Source organism: Antennarius striatus, chromosome 13, assembly GCF_040054535.1.
Source record: "Antennarius striatus isolate MH-2024 chromosome 13, ASM4005453v1, whole genome shotgun sequence".
In the NCBI taxonomy this organism is placed as follows: domain Eukaryota; kingdom Metazoa; phylum Chordata; class Actinopteri; order Lophiiformes; family Antennariidae; genus Antennarius; species Antennarius striatus.
This window is the reverse complement of record NC_090788.1, coordinates 11,234,084-11,256,634: the sequence shown is the minus strand read 5'-3', so window position 1 is coordinate 11,256,634 and position 22,551 is coordinate 11,234,084. Positions and strand designations below refer to the sequence as shown.

Genomic DNA, 22,551 nt, shown 5'->3' with positions numbered 1-22,551 from the left:
GTACTGCCACTAAAAGTGGCGGACAAATCCTTTTCTCGGTTGTGATAGAATTGCTAGCTTCAGAGTTGCCAGACCTTTCTTGAGGATGTCCAGCTTTTCTTGAAAAGTCTGTCTTAAAAACGGCTTTGACAGTAAATCTGCAACCAAATCCATTTCTTCTTCTCCTTCAGTCATTGTGGGTTGATAAAACCGCTATAAAATCAGCAAAACAATATATTTGCTTGTGCAGCTCGCTACAGATGCAGTTTGCTAGCTCTGGCTAGTACACACTCTCACTATCCAATCATAGGGTGTGAAAATGCTGACGTTGCGTACGCTTTCTAGAAGGCATTGGTGTCGCCAACTCCGAAATGTGATTGGTTAAGCCAACAATTTTACCGACACTTATTTTATGCTGTCTGCCCTCTGAACCTGATTGTGAAGGCGTCCAGGTAGATTTCTGACCTGGCAACAAGTAATGGCTGAAATGTGATTGGTTAAATTCTTAAATATGAACACACACGTCAAGCAGCGCAACCAGGTGAAAAGCAATGAAAGGAAGCTGACAGACGATTTCGACTTATTAAATAAGTATTCATGGACAAAATTGAATTAACATCAGTCTGCGATTCAGATATTTTTTAGGCCAGCAAAGAAGGCCTTGCAGGCCCTGACGGCCCACCACTGCAAAATGCACTCTTTCTACTGACAAATCAATTTACTTCAGTGGATTTTGAGACTAAGCTTAAAGGTTCAATATTCAGAATCAGAATCCTTCATTATTATCCTTTATAATATTATACCTGTAACAACCCCAAACCGAAGTCACCAAAATAAAGTGTGTTAAGTTTCTGGCCTGCATGTATTATGGGATGCCTGTATACCCCCTGTTTCAGCCCCCAGTTTGTGTCGGGTTGCTTTCATTTTGCTTCAGTGTGAATGTGGGCAGATCAAATTGTGAGTACCTTTAGTATGCACTACAGCATTCTATGATATCATAGTTGGCCTCAAATCACAACAGTGCTTCACAGGAAATACTTTCTGATAGGTGGCGCAAACAAAAACAGAGAGAGGATACTTTTTACCCATACCTGGGACATATGTCTACAGGACAGTGACAGGTTTGATGGCAAACCACGAAAAAATGTATTTTACACAATTTGGACCTTTGATTATTTAACATAGGAAAAAACAAGAAGTTCTATCTGTTTTTTTTCCACCTGACAGCCAATTGAACTGCTCAACAAACATAATATATGATCTATGTTTCATCCCTGCAAAGACTGAAGCACAAAAATGTTGAGTAACTGGATTTGCCCAAATACCTTTTGGCCATCATTGACATTTTTTACACAGAACGTTGCACACTTGTGGATGCCTATCAGCTAATAGAATGCACGTACGGTATCACGTGACTGCCTTCCAAAAATCTGCGATGAGCACAAGAGTTGAAGTTTGACCTTGACCTATTTTTCTCAAGGTCAAGGTCATCATTTCATTTTCGTCCCCTTTGCCGCCCGAGTAATGTGCTTTTTGTTTCATTGGGTGTAATCATCCTATCTGCAACGGATGTGAAGATATTTGGTGGACAGACGGATGGATGGACAGACGGACGAACACTGAAAATTACAATACATCACCACTTTGCTGAATATAATCAGCTGTGCAGCATTTGGAACAAAATGTCTTGACTACTGGCTGTTTGACTGTAATTTGATGTTTTATAGATAGATCCACCCTAAGTGCCAAAACCCAAAAGGACCTTTCCACAAAGCATTTGGTGGAGTACAGCCCAAGTTAATGAGGCTGTATTGGCTGAGGAGTCTGCGGTGACCTTTTTTTTCCCCCTGTCAGTGATTTCACTTTGTAAGTCTGCAAATTCCGTGGCTGCGTTGTCTTGGCCCGTGAGCCGGCAGCTCCCCAGACTCCACATCAGAGGAAAAATAAGTTCAACCAGAAGCTTCATTCAGCTGCTTCTTTCCTTCTGCACACTTCTATTTATGTGAGCTCTGGAACAAAAATAGGCCTGTCTATATGAAGATTACTGTGGTGCCATTGTTATGTTTCCAATTGTGCATGAGTGTGATGCGCTGGAGTGCTGGAGGTACACATGATTCCAGAGGGTTTGGTATAAAAGTGAGTGAGGAGAAAGACATACCTGCAATGAAGAGGAACACGGCTACGATGCGGTAGTGCTGCCTCTGTGTCCCCCGGCAGAGGGAGATCAAAGCCACCAGGAAGGCCAGCAGGGTTGCCACGGCGCCAGCCACCAGCAGTACAAGGGTAGCAATCTGCCAGTCTGCAGGATGCGACAAATTCAGGTTAGAGTGGAGCGTCCCAGCAAAGCAGAACGAACCGCTGTGCTGACAAACACACAAGAGATAATCCCAGTGTGAGGTGAATAAAGGACAACAATCAGACCTGCATTAAAGAGAGAAGCTGAGTCAAAATCTGTGATTATTTTCACTAAAGAAATTAAATATGCATCATCATTACCTAACTTACATGTTACCTGGTTCGAGAATTAAAGTTTGTGTTTCAATGTTAAGAAAAATTTAATTACTTGTCAAAAGCTGATATATTGTAGAGTTATTGACACACACACACACACACACCCCCACCCCGCTATATCTGATATGGTGATCAATGTTACTTGAAAGAAAACTAAGGTAAACATAACTCCACACATACTGCATTGCAGCTTTTCAGTACAAGCGGTCCCCCTCTATATTTATTATCTCACCCCCACAAACTTTATTATTTTATGATTTTATACTTCCATCTGTCACAGAACGCTGTCCACTATCCATCTGTCTACACGGGTTATTGTGGTTCCTTAGATTTTTACACTGAAAAGAAGTGATTTTCTTGCTAACTGGAAATCTCTGTGCCTTTTTGCTGATGAAATCTGTGTGTTGGCCTGTTCGACAGTGCGATGCATCATTGGAGTGTTGATGACTGGAGCTGGTATTCCTGCTCTTGGCTGCAAGTCTTCTCCCCATCGATTCAGAGATGGTGGCTTTTTAACACCACAACTATTCAGTCTTGAGTTTCTTTCAGTGGAATATAATCAAACTAATCAACTCTTCTACATCACATGATTCTTCTTCTGCAAGGGTGAGTTGTCACAAAAGCTACTTTAAGATTTACTGAAGCACACAGCTTTGGTACAGAAATTAAGACCAGAGCGTCAGACAAAAATGTTTAATTTTATCTCACTTGTGTCATTCTTGTTGGCGTCAGAATAAGACACGCCTCAAAAGACTCTCCCTCTCTCTCTCTTTCTCTCTCTCTCTGAGCTTCTGATTCACTTGTTTTTCAGAGAGTAAAAATTAAATTTTCCTGAAAAACATCTGAACTCGATCTGATTCATTCTTTGAACATCTTTGGTCCATTATGAGGTTACACTTTTGGTTTTGACAAAAAGAAACCCCAACCTTTCTCTAAAGAATATTAAACAGTGTATTCATATCACCAATATGTTTTTCTGTTGGTCACTGAGGTATCTGTTCATTCAGCCTAAACCACACAGATTACATCAGACCAAAAACAGTTAGAAATTCGAGAACCTTGGGATTGTTATGAATTTGTGAATAATAAATTAGCTTTGCTTTTTCGTGAACTGCCACTTTAACCCCAACACACCCCACCGTTGTTGCTTTAATGAGCCCTGCAGACGCTCACAGTGAAAAGCCCTCCTCCTATCCACTCAACACATTCCACAAAGTCAGTGACCAGTCACACGAAAGTTGTGTTTCTCTCCTCATTGTTATGCTTGTGTCTGTGCTGGTGGTCATTCACACAAAGAGTCAGACCCACTCTGAGCAGTTCACTGTCAAAATAGTGCTAAAACGTCAGCAACAGGTTTGGGTGAAAAAATGCAAAATAAACCAATTTTCTTGTTGCAGTTTTAACAATAAGTTTAAGTTTATTTATTTTCATATAGCCCACATTCACAAACAATGTCTCAAAGGGCTTTACAATCTGCACATGGACGATATCCCTCTGACCTTTGTGCACTGCGAGCAGTACGACTCTCACATCGGATAAGGAACAACTCCCCCCAAAACCCTCTTAACAGGGGGAAAAATGGATGGGAGAAACCTCAGGAAGACTGCAGAGGAGGGACCCCTCTTCCAGGAGTGGACAGACGAAGCAATAGATATTGCATGTACAGATTAACAACACAATAATAATAACAATGATAATAACAGTAATAAATGTATGACAAAGGCACGTTGATCCATCCAGTAGAGCGAGTCACCACCAGCCGATGAAGCACACAGAGGTCACCGATTGCCGAGGATCCACCACTCTGAGGACAAACCAAACAGTGCCTAAGTCATTGTTCTCAAAAAAGTTATAGTTTAAGATTACTCTGCCAAAACCCCAAAACCACAGCAGAACCAAATGAGGCAGAACCAGCACTCCCCTAGTGGATGGTGAAACAGGACCATTGTTTAGCTTGTGATATTGCCAGCCACGGAAGCAGACAGAGGTAGCCGATTGCCGATGATCCACCACACAAAGGCCTGAGAGAGAGAACAGGAGAAGGAGGGAGAGATACAAAGAGGGCAGGGGCGAGAGTGGTGCTAGAGGGACCAGAATAGCAGAGCATTAATGGGAGGCAGGGGCCTACCTAAGAAATCCTATGGCTCGTCGGCAGGACAAGGCTAAACCTAAACATTGAGACTGCCACCCCCGATATAACTTATATATTAGGTAGAACAGATATGTTTTGAGTCTACATTTAAGAAATCTATGGATTCAGACTGTATAATACCTATAGGGAGATTATTCCACAAGAAAGGGGCACAATAGGAGAAGGCCCTCTGGCCAGCTGACTTTTTTTTAACTCTAGGAACACACAAGAGACCTGTATTCTGAGAGCGGAGAGCCCTAATCGGCGTGTAAGGTTTAACAAGCTCAGCCAGATAAGTTGGAGCAAGCCCATTAATGCTTTTTTATGTCAATAAGAGGACCTTGAAATCGGATCTAACATGAATCGGGAGCCAATGTAATGCAGCTAATACTGGGGTGATATGGTCAAATTTCCTAGTTTTAGTTAATATTCTTGCTGCTGTGTTCTGAACCATCTGAAGGCCCCTAGTACTAGACCGAGGCAACCCTGATAACAGAACATTACAATAATCAAGTCTAGAAGACACAAAGGCATGAATCAAAATTTCTGCATCAGCCATGGCTAGAGAGGACCTAATTTTGGAAATATTACGTAGATGAAAGAAGGTGATCTTTGTCACCTCTTTAATATGCTTGTCAAAGGCAAGAGTTGAATCTAACGTTACTCCAAGATTCTTGACTGTTGAACTTTGGGTTATAAAACAGTTATCTACAGATATTGTTAGTTGTTGAAATTGGTTTCTATGTCGCGCAGGGCCAATGATTAACATCTCTGTTTTGTCTGGGTTTAGGAGCAAGAAATTACTGGACATCCAACTATTCACGGCAGAAAGACAGGCCTCTAGTTTAATTAATTCAGATCGATCATCCGCTTTTATGGTCATGTAAAGTTGTGTGTCATCAGCATAACAATGGAAACTTATTCCAAAGCTGTGTATAATTTGACCAAGAGGTGCAACATAGAGGGAAAATAACAGAGGACCAAGTACAGACCCCTGAGGTAGGCCATATTGGACGTCAGAGAAGGCAGAAGTTTTATTATTGTAGGAGACGCATTGAGTCCTATCAGATAGATAAGATTTTAACCAAGCAAGAGCTAACTCACAGACACCAAACTGCCTCTCCAGTCGGTCAAGGAGTATACAGTGATCTACTGTACAGTATCAAACACTGCACTAAGATCCAAAAGTAGGAGAACAAAAGTGGTATCAAAATCCATATTTAATAGGAGATCATTTTCAACTTTGGTAAGTGCTGTTTCAGTGGAATGGCAGGCCCGAAAAGCCGATTGGAATGGTTCGAAAAGACCGCTTAATGATAAATCATCTAAGAGCTGTTGAGATACTACCCTTTCTAGTACTTTAGATAAGAATGGAAGGTTAGAAACTGGTCTATAATTTGTAAAGACTCTTGGTCAAGATGTGGCTTTTTAAGCAGAGGTTTAACTACGGCCGCTTTTAAGCTAATGGTAACAACACCAGTTGCAAGAGAAAGATTAACTACATTTAACATTGTAAGGCCCAGCAATGGCCATAATTCTTTAACTAGTTTAGCTGGGAGAGGGTCCAAGAGGCATGTAGTAGGTTTAGAGATTGAGACCAACTTCGATAATTCTTCCAGAGAGACAGTCTCAAAGTGTGTTAAAGAGAGATGTTGGGTTTTAACACAGAAGGAAGCACATCAAATTTTGATCCAGGTGAAGCTGAAAAAGTAATTTTATGTCTAATGTTATCAATTTTACAGCAGAAAAAATCTTGAAAATCAGTAGCTGCAAATAACAAGCTGCTTGCCGTTGGCTGTTTCTGGGTCAATCTGGCTACAGTATTAAACAGAAATCGAGCATTGTGTTTATTTTTGCTTATTAATATGGAGAAATAGGCAGCTTTAGCAGTCGACAGAGCATGGTTGTAGCATAATTTAGATTTTGATTTACGCCACCTGCGCTCTCTAAACTCCTACAGGCCCGTCTGAGAGCGCATTAAACCATGGTGTAGACCTGCGCACCCCTATGGTTTTAGTTTTTAGAGGTGCAACTGAGTCCAACAGACTAGAAAGAGCTGAGTTTAGATCACTAGTGTAATTTTCGATTGATCCTATTGCTACAGTAAAAGGAGTCAATACCTCAGGTGGAAGCTCAATAAGTTTAGATACCGTTGACAAGCCGATATGGCGAGTAGTGACTGAATCATGAGTAAAGTTATCTTGACAAATAAAGGCTGCTTTAAAAGTAATAACAAAATGGTCAGATATCACTGACGTAAGAGGAGAGACAGTCACAGCAGTAACATTTATACCACGCGATAGAATCAGATCTAGGGTATTACCACTGGAATGAGTTGCTTCATGTACCCACTGAGTGAAACCTAACATATCAGGAGGGTTAAGAAAGCTTTACACAACGGATCACTAGCGTTATTTAAATGAATGTTAAAATCACCAGTCACTATAACCTCATCAGATTGAGTAATTAGATCCGAAATGAATTCACCAAATTCTTCTAAGAATAAAGAATAGGGACCAGGCGGTCTATATACTACTACAAGATGAAGCCTGCTGTTTACAGCTGTAGGCTATGGTTTTAGAACAAGAGCTTCAAAAGAGGTAAAATGAATATCTAGATTAGAAGTCAGGTTAAGAATAGATTTGATTTGATTTAAAAGCAACACCTCCACCCTGTTTATCAGCCCTTGCGGCATGAGCATATGTAAAATCAGGTGGTGAAGCTTCATTTAACGGTAAGAAGACATTTGGTTTTAGCCATGTTTCGCATAAAGCAATTATATCCAGGCCATGGTGAAGAATTAAATCATTCACAAGCAAGGCCTTAAATGACAATGATCTAATATTTAAAAGGCCAAATTGAAATGTGGTAGTATCACTAACATTATTGTTAGATGGTTTAACAGCTGATGATGTATCAATCTTAACCAGATGCCGCGTCTCAATGAATCTGGGAAGTAATGACCTATAAACACGATGTGATAAAATAACTGGGATACTTTCAGGTATAGAGGCTTGTATAACCTGATCAGGTGCTTCACTTCACATTGTCACTGGTGATAGGAGCAGAAGTAAGATTCTCGTGCTTAATGTACATGTTTAAGTCCCGGGCCATTTTATTAAAAATCTGAGGGAAGGAGACAGTCTCAACGTTACTAACTATTCCATCAGTTTGATGGTTTCCTAGTCTAGACTCCACAACCGCATCAACAACTACCCTAGTAGGTTCTCTAATCACCTGCAGCCCGATGGCTGTATGGCTATTGTTAAACACGCTGTAAGGGCCTGTCTATATTCCTTGACAAAAGAGCTGCACCTGCCCCAGTAGGATGCAGGCCGTCAGCTCTCAGCAGCTCGGGACGGCCCCAGAAGGAAGGCCAGTTATCTACGAAACCTAAACCCTGTTCCCTACAGTAGCGCGCCAGCCAGCGGTTCATAGCTGTTAATCTACTGTAAGTCTCATCATTCCCCCGCGCAAGAGGCCAGAGACTATTACTCGATGCCGACACATCTTCCTAGCGCAGTCCAGAGCCCTAACCAAGCTATTCTTTGTTACCTCTGACTGCCGGAGCCTAATATCATTGGTGCAAACATGAATAACAATGTTCCTAGGTGTATTGGTGGAGTGTTTCTGACTGCCCTTTTCCTCCCTAGCTGATGCCAGAACCCTGAGGTTAGCTTCTATGTCAGAAGCTCTGGCCCCTGGTAGACAGCGTACTGTTGCTGGCATCGCTAATCTAATATTACTGTATGTTTAGAGACGAGGCTCCAGCTAACAGCCCTTTACTGCTGATTTGCTCCCCCTGATGGTTGGGAAGGGGTTGGAGGCAATAACACCCCACTCATGGGGCTCCACGGCTTGACAAAAGGCAACCTGACGGGTTCGGCCCATGTGAGGTGAATGATTCTCAAAACCTTTTGGTGGTGGAGTGGGTTAACTCTTGGTGTGCCAAAAAGAATATTATTTATTCTTCTTCTTTTATTTATCTTATTTTTATGCTAAACATGGAAGTTGACAATAACTTCCATGTTTAGCATAAAAACATGGAAGTTATTGTCAACTAGACGGCACATTCAGTTTTCCCCATATCATGACCCTGCGGCATAAAAACAAAACTTTAGTTAATTTGATCGTTATTTAAGAGAAACAATATTTAATAAAAGTTTTTCTTCCGTATTCAACTCTGTAACTTTTGAAGACTTGCCAAATTAGACACTAAATCACTTCAGCTAGTTGCATGTCTGATGTTCTATCACATCTTGTCTCAGTAAATTTCCTGCAAGCCATTTACTTTTAAACAGTCCGGACCATCAGACATGGAATCATTACTTAGAATCGTGGTTCTTAACCTTGTTGAAGGTACCAAACCCTGCCAGTTTCATGGGCTCACTCACCGAACCCTTCTTTAGTAAAAAAAATAAATTTTGTTAAAAAAAAATTAAGACATAAGTACAGTATTTTCCGCACTATAAGCCGCACTGGACTATAAGGTGCACCCTCAATAATTTGTTTGTTTTATAATGTATTTCATATATAAGGTGCACCGGATTATAAGGCGCACACAATAAAAAATAAATACAATTTATTTGATAAACTGCAGCGGCTGTAGTTGCGCAATCCGTCCACTAGTTAGAGCCAAGCTGCTTATGCAGTAATGATTGCATTCATGACTTCCTGACTACCTTTGAATGGCCCCTATTGTTTATGTCAATAAGCCATTCTGAGCCTCATCAAGGAAACCTGATCACTTGATTACTTTGCCATCTTAGAAAGAAGTCAACACGCATATTAAAAAACCTGAGATTAAAAACTAGTTAAATTCATTACGAGTGCAGTCAGTGCGAACAGAGCGGATTATTTCCTGATTTGAAGTTTGAAGCAGATATTTGAGCTCCGACGTTCGTCTTCATTTATTAATTAAATATTGTTTTGATCAATCGGTAGTCCAGTCGGAGGTGAGGTGGAGCTATTTGCTGCTGTGTCTCCTAAACAATTTTTTAACTAGTTTTTAATGTCAGGCTGCTAATTTACTGGCAAATATGATGCTGTTTTACTCCTAGAACTGACTTTAACGTCGGTGTCTCACCGCCGTGAATCTCACCGCACGTCGCTGTAGACAGAATACACAAGCCTGAATGCGCCCCTCCACCGCCCGCCCAGATATATCAACTACATTTGTAAATCAATTGCAGTACAGTAGACACCTTTGTCTAGTAGTGACTGCTCTTGAAATTTCAGAAAAGGCTGGAAGATCAGCTTTGAGGGTCTTTCATTCACCTTTATGCCAATTTCTCCGTGTGTTTCCACAGACTAATAGAATGGACGGTCACTAGATTCCAGATGACAGCACAATGGCATTTTTTAGACCAATTAAGTTTAAAATGGGTTATTTCCGACGCCAAATAGTTAGGAAATACTGGGATCAGTCAGTCAGTCAAACTTTATTAATAGAATTGTTGAAAGGTCCTTATGTTTTGCTACGTAATCACCGGTGCTCCTACAGTCTGCTCTACCGTCTGAGAGCAGCTCAGTCAGAGCCGGAACTTCGGTGACGCCCCTTGACTACCGTTGTTAGGGGGCGTAGGCCCGAGTGCCTTGTGAAGGTGCTCCTCTGGTGGCGGAGTGCGGCATGACTGACGGCCAGACTGGCGGCTTTTTTTCAGTGATTATGTATTTAACCAATATTAACACGAATATTAATCCATATATAAAACACACCGGATTATAAAGCGCACTACGGGCTATGAGGAAATTTTAGGCTTTTAGGTGCGTCTTATAGTGCGGAAAACACGGTATATGTTTTACTGGTGTATTTAATGAATTGTGCATTAATGTCACCTTTTTCAAAGGACAAAACCAAGACAGTGCATGAACTCACATGAAATGAACTACCTGCAAATCAGTGACATAGGTTGTTGTTGAGAGACCAGTTCATATATGCGTGGTTTCACCTTGGCAAGTGCTACTCTTATGTCATTTTCACAGCAAAGTCTGTTTCTGTTGTTTTCCACGCAGCTTAAGGAAGTGTTCCTTTATTTTTGCCAGTGCGAGACTATAGTTGCTCAACTTGACATTGCAAATCATGCAGAACGCTGACTCCCATCACGCTCCGTTATACAGTACATGTAAATTCACGTTGCACATATTGGTCCGACCACTTTCTTTTTTTGCTCAACATAGTTACTATGAATTAAAATATTAAGAAAGAAATGTAGCCACAAGAGGACACAAGCCAGTGTCTTATTGTGCCGGCTAAGACAGGAGACAGAGCTGGAGGTAGCAGAGATGAAGATACTGAGGTTCTCTTTGGGAGTGACCAGGAAGGATAGGATCAGGAATAAGTACGTCAAAGGGACAGCACATGTTAGAGGTTTTGGAGATAAAGTCAGAGAGGCCAGACTGAGATAGTTTGGACATGTCCAGAGGAGAGATAGTGAATATATTGGTAGAAAGATGCTGACTTTTGAACTGCCAGACAGGAGGCCTAGGGGAAGACCAAAGAGGAGGTTTATGGATGTAGTGAAAGAGGACATGAAGGTAGTTGGTGTGAGAGAAGAGGATACAGAAGACAGGGTTAGATGGAGGCAATTGATTCGCTGTGGCGACCCCTGAAGGGAAAAGCCAAAAGGAAAAGAAGAAGAAAATATTAAGAAAGCAATCAGACGACATACCATCATGACAGGCATAAATCGACTACTGAGTGCGCAAAAACCACTGTAGCACAGGTAGGCAAATCATTGCAGCGTGATCACCAGCAGCCAGTGATGGCTAAGGGGGGCGTGTCATCACGAATTGACACGTGTCAAACGTACACAGTGATTCTTGTATGTTCGGCAAAACTGTCTTGACCCCCGTCTCCACCGAACCCCTGAGACCGACTCACCGATCGATCCAAACCAGACTCTAACATGTGGTAGATCATCAGTGGATGTCATTGTGTAACTGTTGTTCAAATATTGCAATCATTGTCTGTGACATTAGAAACAAAAATCTTGCAACTAGATCCCACAATGGTAAGAAAATTTCACTGAAGTGCACTGGATCCCAAAAGTGAACCAAACCACAACTAAACTCTGAATTACAGTGTTTTTCATTCACCTACAAGCGTTTGTCCAAACAGTAGTCACATTTTCAAAACTCTAAACACAATTAGCACAGCATCGCTCTTTTGTGGCCATACCATTCACACATTTCATGTTGCTTTCACATAATATGCAGTCAGTGAACATATTACCACAATGCTTACATTTTCTCAACAGACAATCTACACCTTCCAACAAAATTATGGTTTGTTTTTTTATTATTTACGAATGTTAACACACAACATCCCACAATAGCATAAACAGTATTCCAAACCTTACAGTATATGTGCAATTTCCTCCGGGATTATTAAAGTGAGTCTCTCTCTCTCTCTCTCTCTCTCTCTCTCTCTCTCTCTCTCTCTCTATCTATCTATCTATCTAAAAACCTCTGCTTCTGCAATGATATCAGTTCGAATACAATAAATTGCAGCTGTTACAGTAAACAGACAATTGAACATTTGACAACCTTTCCCATGGGTCCATGGGTGGATCCGGCATACCAAGCAGTTCTATCTCAGGTGCATTGCCTTGGATGATATCAGATGTAGATGAAAACATGTGGCCAAACCCTGCAGATTGTAGAGATTACAGACAGAAATTTTGTGTTTTTTTACGTAAACCCCCCACCCCCTCCTTTTTTTCTGGGCTTTTTGCTCTTGGGGTTTTTTTTGTTCAGAATGCTCTCATGTTTCATTGATATTTTCTTCACTGTAAGCTTTTTCTGTTCTGTCATATTGTAAACAGAAATTTTCTGTACCTCCTGTAATAAAACAGTAAAGGAAAAAGACTGATTTGCTTTTTACTGGAATACTTTTGAATGTGAACAATGTGGACATACAGTTCCCAACCAAGAAATTTGTGTACATTTTGCATGCAAATACCAGTAAAACTGAAACATAAAAGTCTATGCAATGTTTATAATGTCAAAAATACCCAATATTTGGAAACCTGGTGTACTTTGATTGACTGCATGTACCTTACGAAGTGAAAACAAGCATTATTCTTTGAGATAATAATTTCATTTTGAGTCAAATTTCCAGTGTTTTGGTAAAGTTAGTGTGTGCAAAGAAAGATGTGTTCTATTTTGAAATGAAGAGTTAGCATATATTTAACAAAACGTGTTTTTGAGAAGAAAATTATCCATTTGGTCAATTATGTTTTGTAGGTGTGAATCTGTGTTCATGTAGCCACAAGAGGACACAAGCCACTGTCTTATTGTGCCGGTCCCAAGCCCGGATAAATACAGAGGGTTGCGTCAGGAAGGGCATCCGGCGTAAAACTTTTGCCAAATCAAAGATGCGAATCAAACCTATGACTTCCATACCGGATCGGTCGAGGCCCGGGTTAACAACGACCGCCATCGGCGCTGTTGACCTACAGGGCGCTGGTGGAAATTGGATTACTGTTGGTCGAAGAAGGAGAGGAGGAAAGTGCGTTCGCACGAAGAAAGAGAAGAGGAACACCAAGAGTATAGGACTAAGAGTAGGGACGTTGAATGTTGGAACTATGACAGGAAAAGGTAGAGAGTTGGTTGACATGATGCAGAGAAGGAAGGTAGACATACTGTGTGTCCAGGAGACCAGGTGGAAAGGTAGCAAGGCTAGAAGTTTAGGAGCAGGGTTCAAGTTGTTCTATCTTGGTGTAGATAGGAAGAGAAATGGAGTAGGAGTTATCTTGAAGGAGGAGTTTGTTAGGAATGTCCTGGAGGTCAAGAGTGTCGGATAGAGTGATGAGTCTGAAGCTAGAAATCGAAGGTGTGATGTTCAATGTTGTTAGCGGGTATGCTCCACAGGTAGGATGTGAGCTGGAGGAGAAGGAGAAATTCTGGTCGGACTTTGATGAAATGATGCAGAGCATGCCTAGAAGTGAGAGAGTTGTCATTGGAGCAGACTTCAATGGACACGTTGGTGCAGGAAACAGAGGTGATGGGGAGGTGATGGGCAGGTTTGGTATCCAGGAGAGGAACGCAGAAGGACAGATGGTAGTTGACTTTGCAAAAAGGATGGAAATGGCTGTAGTGAATACTTTCTTCCAGAAGAGGCAGGAACATAGAGTGACCTATAAGAGTGGTGGTAGGAGCACACAGGCAGACTACATCTTGTGTAGACGGTGTAACCTGAAAGAGATCAGTGACTGTAAAGTAGTGGTAGGTGAGAGCGTAGCCAAACAGCATAGGATGGTGGTGTGTAGGATGACTCTGGTGGTGAGGAAGATCAAGAGGGCAAAGGCAGAGCAGAAGACGAAATGGTGGAAGCTGAAAAAGGAAGAGTGTTGCAGGACTTTTAGGAAGGAGTTAAGACAGGCTCTGGGTGGCAAGGAGGTGCTTCCAGATGACTGGACAACTACAGCTAATGTGATCAGGGAGACAGGTAGGAGAGTACTTGGTGTGTCATCTGGAAGGAAAGTAGATAAGGAGACTTGGTGGTGGAATGAGGAGGTACAGGAGTGTATACAGAGAAAGAGGGTAGCTAAGAAGAAGTGGGACACTGAGAGGACTGAGGAGAGTAGACAGGAGTACAGGGAGATGCAGCATAAGGTGAAGGTAGAGGTAGCAAAGGCCAAACAAGAAGCTTATGAGGACTTGTATGCTAGGTTGGACAGTAAGGAGGGAGAGACTCATCTGTACCGGTTGGCAAGACAGAGAGATAGAGATGGGAAGGACGTGCAGCAGGTTAGGGTGATTAAGGATAGGGATGGAAGTCTATTGACAGGTGCCAGTAGTGTGATGGGAAGATGGAAAGAGTACTTTGAGGAGTTGATGAACGTGGAAAATGAGAGAGAACAAAGACTAGAAGAGGTTACTGTTGTGGACCAGGAACTAGCAAAGATTAGTCAGGATGAAGTGAGGAGGGCATTGAAGAGGATGAAGAGTGGAAAGGCAGTCGGTCCTGATGATATACCTGTAGAGGTTTGGAAGTGTCTAGGAGAGGTGGCAGTAGAGTTTCTGACTGGGTTGTTCAACAGGATCTTAGATAGTGAGAAGATGCCTGAGGAATGGAGGAGAAGTGTGCTGGTGCCCATTTTTAAGAACAAGGGAAATGTGCAGAGTTGTGGCAACTACAGAGGAATAAAGCTGATGAGCCATACAATGAAGTTATGGGAGAGAGTAGTGGAAGCTAGACTAAGGACAGAAGTGAACATTTGTGAGCAGCAGTATGGTTTCATGCCAAAAAAGAGTACTACAGATGCAGTATTTGCGTTGAGGATGTTGATAGAGAAGTATAGAGAAGGCCAGAGGGAGCTGCATTGTGTTTTTGTAGATCTGAAGAAAGCTTACGACAGGGTGCCCAGAGAGGAACTGTGGTATTGTATGAGGAAGTCTGGAGTGGCAGAGAAGTATGTTAGAGCAGTGCAGGACATGTATGAGGACTGTAAGACAGTGGTGAGGTGTGCTGTAGGTGTGACAGTGGAGTTCAAGGTGGAGGTGGGACTGCATCAGGGATCAGCTCTGAGCCCCTTCTTGTTCGCTATGGTGATGGACAGGCTGACAGACGAGGTTAGACAGGAATCTCCATGGACTATGATGTTTGCAGATGACATTGTGATCTGCAGTGAGAGCAGGGAACAGGTGGAGGAGAAGCTAGAGAGGTGGAGGTTTGTCCTGGAAAGGCGAGGAATGAAGGTTAGCCGCAGTAAGACAGATTACATGTGTGTGAATGAGAGGAACCCAAGTGGAAGAGTGAGGTTACAGGGAGAAGAGATCAAGAAGGTGGAGGATTTTAAGTACTTAGTGTCAACAGTCCAGAGCAATGGAGAGTGTGGAAAAGAGGTGAAGAAGCGTGTCCAGGCAGGATGGAACGGGTGGAGGAAAGTGTCAGGTGTGATGTGTGGTAGAAGAGTTTCAGCTAAAATGAAAGGAAAGGTGTACAAAACTGTGGTGAGACCAGCGATGTTGTTTGGTCTAGAGACAGTGTCACTGAGGAAAAGACAGGAGACAGAGCTGGAGGTAGCAGAGATGAAGATGCTGAGGATTTCTCTGGGAGTGACCAGGAAGGATAGGATCAGGAATGAGTACATCAGAGGGACAGCACATGTTAGAGGTTTTGGAGATAAAGTCAGAGAGGCCAGACTGAGATGGTTTGGACATGTCCAGAGGAGAGATAGTGAACATATTGGTAGACGGATGTTGAGTTTTGAACTGCCAGGCAGGAGGCCTAGAGGAAGACCAAAGAGGAGGTTTATGGATGTAGTGAGGGAAGACATGAAGGTAGTTGGTGTGAGAGAAGAGGATTCAAAGGACAGGGCTAGATGGAGGAAATTGATTCGCTGTGGCGACCCCTGAAGGGAAAAGCCGAAAGTCAAAGAAGAAGAAGGTGTGAATCTGTGTTAGTTTTTTCAGTAGCTAACAAGAGTTTGTCCAAACACAGTCACATTTTCAAAACTCTAAAAACAATTAGTACAGCATCGGTCTTTTGTGGCCATACCATTCACACATTTCATGTTGTTTTCACTCAATATGCAGTCAGTGAACATAGTTCCACAATGCTTTCATTTTCTTAACAGACAAGCCATACCTCCCAACAAAATTAAGGATCGTTTTTTTATTATTTAGGAATGTTAACACACAACATCCCACAATAGCAACAACAATATTCCAAACCTTAGATACAGTATAAAAACCTCTGCTTCTGCCATGATATCAGTTCAAAAACAATACAAAACAAAATCCGGGTATTTTTGGGTGGGAGTGGGAATCGAACCGCCAATCTTGGAACATTGGATGACCCGCTCTACCACTGAGTCACTACCCCCCCATTGAAACACAGCTGATCATTACCAATGGTGGATCCGGCATACCCAGGTTCTCACCCGGGTGCATTACATTGGATGATATCAGAGATTGTAGAGATTAGAGACAGTATTTTTGTGTTTTTTTTACGTAGGTCCCCCACCCCCCACTTTTTTCCGAGCTTTTTGCTGTTGTTTTTTTTTTTTGTTCAGAATGCTCTTCTGGGTTTAATAGCTATTTTGTTCACTGTAAGCTTTTTCTATCATATTGTAAACAGTATTTTTACTGTACCTCCTGTAATAAACTGTAAAAGAAAAAAACTGATTTGCTCTTTACTGGAATGCTTTTGAATGTGAAAATTGCATGTGGACATTAAGTTCCCAACCAAGAAATTTTGTGTACATTTTGCAGGCAAATACCATTAAAACTGAAACATAAAAGTCTATGTAATTTTTCAAATGTCAATGATACCCAGTATTTTGAAGCCTGGTGTACTTTGACTGACTACATGTACCTTATGAAGTGAAAGCAAGCATTATTGTTTCACACAGTAATTTAATTTTGAGTCGAACATCCAGTGTTTTGGTAAAGCGTGTGTACAGAAAAAGATGTATTCTATTTTGAAATGAAGAGTTAGTGTTTATTTAACAGATTGTGTTTTTGAGAAGAAAATTAACCATTTGGTCAATTGTGCTTTCTAGGTGTGAGTCTGTGTTAAGAGTTTTGAAAATGTGACTGCTGTTTGGACAAACGCTTGTTAGCGACTGAAAAAAAACTGTAAGAACAGGGTTTTGAACCAGAATTTTGTTGCCAATCGGTTCGTTCCAAACAGAAACGGAATTATAACGTTTCCGGTTTTGCGTTCCACCCATAAACTGATGTTCCTGAACCGGTTAGAACAAAAAAATTAAGTTCCTGCCACCCATAAACTGATGTTCCTGAACCGGTTAGAACAAAAAAATTAAGTTCCTGAACCGGTTAATAAAGTACCTCGGAAATATAAATATGTAGGTGCCGTATTTTGTGCACCATAAGACGTGCTTAAAAGCCTTAAAATTTCTCAAAAATCAAAGCTGCGCCTTTTTTAACATTAAGCGTCTTATGTGTACACTGAGTTCCAAAATCTGTAAAAATGTTTTTCTGTGATTTTAGTCAGCAATCAACCATTTTCCACATAGGATGTAATATATCACTACGTACGCCGGCAGTGATAGACCAATTAGAGAACATGATGCGAGACTACGTCCGGCACACCTCCGGTAGGTACCAGGTATGCAGTACAGTGTATGCCAGCACTGTACCGCAGGTAAGCTGTTAGCCATATTTGTTTGTCTAAAGACCCCCGACAATGTCGTCAGCGAAGAGACACGCTTTCGATGCAACATGTAAACTCCAGGCTATCAGTTCTGGTTGTTCCGGTTCACGTAAAGAGACCGGGTGGCTTTTTTCATGCTTCGCCATCTCTCTTTATCTGTGACTCCATGCACGCCCATACCACCGCTTCTGTAAAAACCACGTGAAGCGGCTGAATTCGGAGCTTGCCATCATCCCGGGAGGATTAACAAAAGAGCTCCAACCACTGGACATCGGTGTAAACAGAGCCTTCAAAGTTAAGCTGCGTGGAGTGATGGATGAGAGACGTGAACACATGTTTACCAGGACTGGAGGCAGTGCCGAGCGAGTTACACCACGAGTTACACCACAATATGTGCGTGGATTGCGGATGCTTTGACTAACGTGTCTGCTTTGACTTTTGTCCAATATGTTTCGCAAAAGCCGGCATCATTACCGGACAGCCACCCGGAAACATGACGGTCAGCGATAGTGAAATTGCCGAGCTATTCAATGCAGACCGAAGATGAGGACTTCAAAGGATTTAGCACAGATTTATCAAAAAATAAATAAATAAAATCATATTTAAAAAATAATGTCGGTGTATTTTTTTAAATATGTAGTACAACACAGTTTAACCACACCTTTTTGCTTCCGTTAGCAAGCATGCACCGAACAATAATGTGCGCCGTGTGTAAAAGTAGAGAGTAGAGCATAACTTAATTTATCTCTTAATTTCTCTGTAGCACACAGCATAGTTAGTACACAAAACACAGAAAGCACCAGCACATAGAAAATAGCACATCGAAGTACAGAAATAAACTCCGTAGTTTAGACTGCGCCTCTTTAAACAATGTGCCGAATGGTGCGCAAAATACGGTAATTTAAGTACTTTTAAATGGGCAACTAAAGCAATAAGTTTATATACAATAGACTATAATTATAGATATGCCCCTACCCTACAGTAAACAGTACCACAGCACTACACCTCTGCTTTATGCAAGTTATATCACTGTAGTTAAGGCTTATGCCTCCTACTTAGACACAACATGAAATAAGAAAAGAATAACTTTCACCATGTCATTTATTGCTGAACAACAGATCTTCTCCCGTAACTCAATATTGCTACAAAGCGCTGGCAGTACGGGAACACACTGCACTGCAAATGCTTGCAGCCAATGAGTTGATGTCTAAATCATGTATTTTAAGATTGACATACTACAGTGTTTACCTGTTATGATTAAATTATGACTGGGAGACCTCCCTTTTCCTAACTGTTGCTGTTAGCCGCTACTTCCCTCTGCTCTCATCCCGCGTTGAGTGAATGACAGGAAGTGAAACATGAGGTCAAATATTTTTTTCAAGAACGAAAAAAAACAACGGTATTAACCGGTTTACAATTATTTTCTGTTCCGATTCTGCTCCAGAACATTAAAAAATATAAAGTTTTCGTTTTCGTTCCTGCCAAAATACCAAAAGTTTCCGGTTTTCGTTTTCGTTCCATGAACCGGTTCAAAGCCATGGTTAAGAGTTTAGAAAAAGTATTTGAAGTATGGGTAAGCGCTTGTTAGCAACTGAAAAAAACTGTGAACAAAACAAACAAACAAATATAATACCTCTACTTTCAGGTGATGCTTTTATAACTTCTCTTAAGTTATAAAAGCATCCGTGTCAACAATGTTATGTGACACTGACTCACATCCCTTTGTTGACGCTGTTGACCATTGACTGTAAACACACTGAGATCTGTCACTGAAACAATAGCAGCTCAAGGGAATCCCTTTGGTCTCACGCTTCCTCGTCAGCTACTCAAACCTTCCTGTCCAAGCTGAGCACAACAGTGTATGTTTGTGTGCGTGTTGGTCACCGCGTCACTGCTCTTGTATGAACAGAGGAAATTTATCAACAGCTCATGAAGCCCTGAGGGCGTCAGCTGATGGACAGAGGCCAGGCAGCCCAGTAAAACAAACTCAGACCTGGAGATTCAAACACCCCCCTCTCTTTCTGTCTTTGTGAAATATTTAATGTGTGCCTCTAAAAATAGACCCTAAAAGAAGCTACAGATAAAATGGTAATTAAATCATCCACAAGTTGTTTACGTATTGCTTAATTACCAGTGCATTGCATGAAAGCTACAGCAGAAAAGTGGTAAAATCAGTTTCCACATAAAAAAGATGGTTTAGAGTCCTTATTTTTGTAGTTTATCCGTGCCAGTGGAAAGTTTAAACATTCAACGGTTTAAACGCGAAACAAATAGTAAAAACAGCGTCCTGACGCAGAGTAAGTTTTTTAATCTGTGCATAATCGAACATAATCGTACCAGATGTGAGGGTGGAGAAGCAGCTCCACTGAGGCTCCTCTCCAGCGGACTGGGAGCAGGACTCCCACAGAGACAGTGAGAAGTGGTCCGCGGTGACCCACGCCGGACTGAGCAGAGCCACCACGTCCAAACACAGAGCCAGAAAGACGCAGAGTAGCGCGATGAGCTTGAAGGGCCGGAAAACGTACACCTCGTTCACGGACATATTCTCGGGACAAGATAGCGGCGTGGATCGGTCAGTCAGAAGAGATCGTTAGAACTCCGTGCGGCTCCTGAGCCAACATAGCCTTCACTCCTTTGTGTGGACCAGCTAGGAAAATTTAACGAGAGACATCCGGTTGAAATGGGTTTCAAAATAATAGCGAGCGATGGTTTTTTTCCCCCGTCATATCTTTGTTTGTTACACTGGTGCTATCTACAACTGTTTAAAAAAACTCTAGAATTGACCATGTATAAACTGTTTTAACAACTTTGTTACATATTATTAATGTAACAGATTTGAACTATATTTAACATAAAGTTGCCAAACACAGTGTTTTACACTAGAACTCCTGGCCTTTTCTGAACTTTCAAGAGCTAAGTCACTGCTAGCCAAAGGTGCCTGGTATGCTAACAATTCATTTGCAAATGTGGTTGACACCACTCAATGGAAATGCAAATTCCAATTGTTTAGAAAGCACAACTTAGCATTAGCTAGTCTCTCTGGGCCCTGGCCAGTGTGGGGGGTGGAGGTAGGGCTGAGAGACCAGGAGAGCCAGAAATTCATCAAAAGCAAAGGCCACAACCAGTGGCTGTGTTTTACAATATGATTGACATGGCAGCATTGAATGCGTATGTACTGTAAGGAGCATTCACCAGGAAGAAGGAGAGACAGTGGGATTTCCTGAAGAAGTTGGCACACTCTCATATTGGTGCAAAAAAGGCACGAAAGGAAGAATTGCTTCGGCAACAACCTCCCTCACCTGGCCCCGGCAAAAGAGCTCGCTGTCAAGTGAACAGTCAATGTAAAAACAACCACCCCGCCCTACGATGTATTCACTGTTATAAATACGCATGTGGATCATGTAAAAAGGTGGTGCCGTGGGAGAGCCAGCGCTGTGATACACAGTGTAGATAGATAGATAGATAGATAGATAGATAGATAGATAGATAGATAGATAGATAGATAGATAGATAGATAGATAGATAGATACTTTATTAATCCCGGAGGAAATTGCATATATCCACTGCTCAGGCATTACTTAACAAATAATACTGGATAAACACCAGGAGAAAAGGAAACACTGACATCACATGACATACCACAAGACATACATTACACTAACAGACAGGCACATGCAGCACTAACAGGACTTATATACTAAACTATAACTAAAAATATAAACAGTATAAAATTTAAAAATATTACAGTATTAAAATATAAACAGTATAAAATAAAATCTAAACAGTATAAAATTGAATTAAAATATAAAAACAGTATAAAAAATAAATAAATAAATTTTATATATATATATATACAACAGTATAAAATTAAATTTAAATTAAATTAAATCCATTTTCAACCCCGTGCTGACCTCGCCACCTCCCCCCCGCTCCTCCTGAGAGAGTCATTGTACCCCCTGATGGCACGGGGCACGAAGGAGGACCTCAGCCTCTCTGTGGAGGCGCTGTGTGACAGCAGTCTGCCGCTGAAGGTGCTTCTCTGCTGGGAGAAGGTGGTGTGTAGGGGGTGCCTGGTGTTGTTCATGATGGCCTTAATTTTAGACATGGTCCTGCTCTCCAGAAGCATATCCACAGAGTCCAGGCTCAGCCCGACCACTGAGCCCGCTCTGCGGATGAGTCTGTTCAGACGGTCCATATCTCTTTTCCTGGCCCCCCCACCCCAACACACAATGGCGTATGACAGCACACTGGAGACTACGGACTGATAGAACATGAAAAGGAGCTTAGGACAGATGTTGAAGGAGGCCAGCCTCCTTAGGAAGTACATCCTGCTCTGCCCCTTCTTGTACACACAGTTGGAGTTGAGTGACCAGTCCAGTCTGCTGTCTAGCTGCAGTCCCAGGTACTTATAGTTTTCTACCATCTCCACCTCACTGCCATTGATGATCACCGGCTGTGGAGAGGGAGGTGCCCGCCGGAAATCCAGAACCATCTCCTTTGTCTTGGAGATGTTGAGCTGGAGCTGGTTCTGTTGGCACCACTCCACGAAGTCAGCCACCAATGCCCTGTACCCCCCCTCATCACCCTCCCGGATACATGCCACTATCGCGGTGTCATCGGAGTACTTCTGTATGTGGCATGTATCCGAGTTGTGCTTGAAATCTGATGTGTAGAGGGTGAAGAGAATGGGGGATAGAACGGTCCCCTGTGGCGCCCCCGTGCTGCTGGTCACCATAGAAGACAAGCAGTCCCCCATACGGACGTACTGGGGTCTGTCCGTTAGGTAGTCCGTAATCCAGCTCAC

General features: G+C 42.0%; 1 protein-coding gene across 2 annotated transcripts in view; it reads right to left on the bottom strand.

The window, feature by feature from the left end:
- LOC137606203 (transmembrane protein 47-like) overlaps positions 1 to 20,422 on the bottom strand; it is a 31,710-nt gene extending 11,288 nt beyond the window's left edge. The window contains exons 1-2 of one of the 2 annotated variants that reach the window (XR_011037838.1): positions 20,085 to 20,422; positions 2,138 to 2,278 (exon numbers count right to left, since the gene is read on the bottom strand). Coding sequence is in view for 1 of the 2 variants with exons in the window: in XM_068331344.1 (XP_068187445.1) it covers positions 2,138 to 2,278; positions 20,085 to 20,289 (346 nt within the window). In the remaining variant the exon portion in view is untranslated. The remainder of the gene's footprint in view (positions 1 to 2,137; positions 2,279 to 20,084) is intronic. The other variant, XM_068331344.1, reaches the window with a different exon arrangement.
- Positions 20,423 to 22,551: the final 2,129 nt, after the last annotated feature.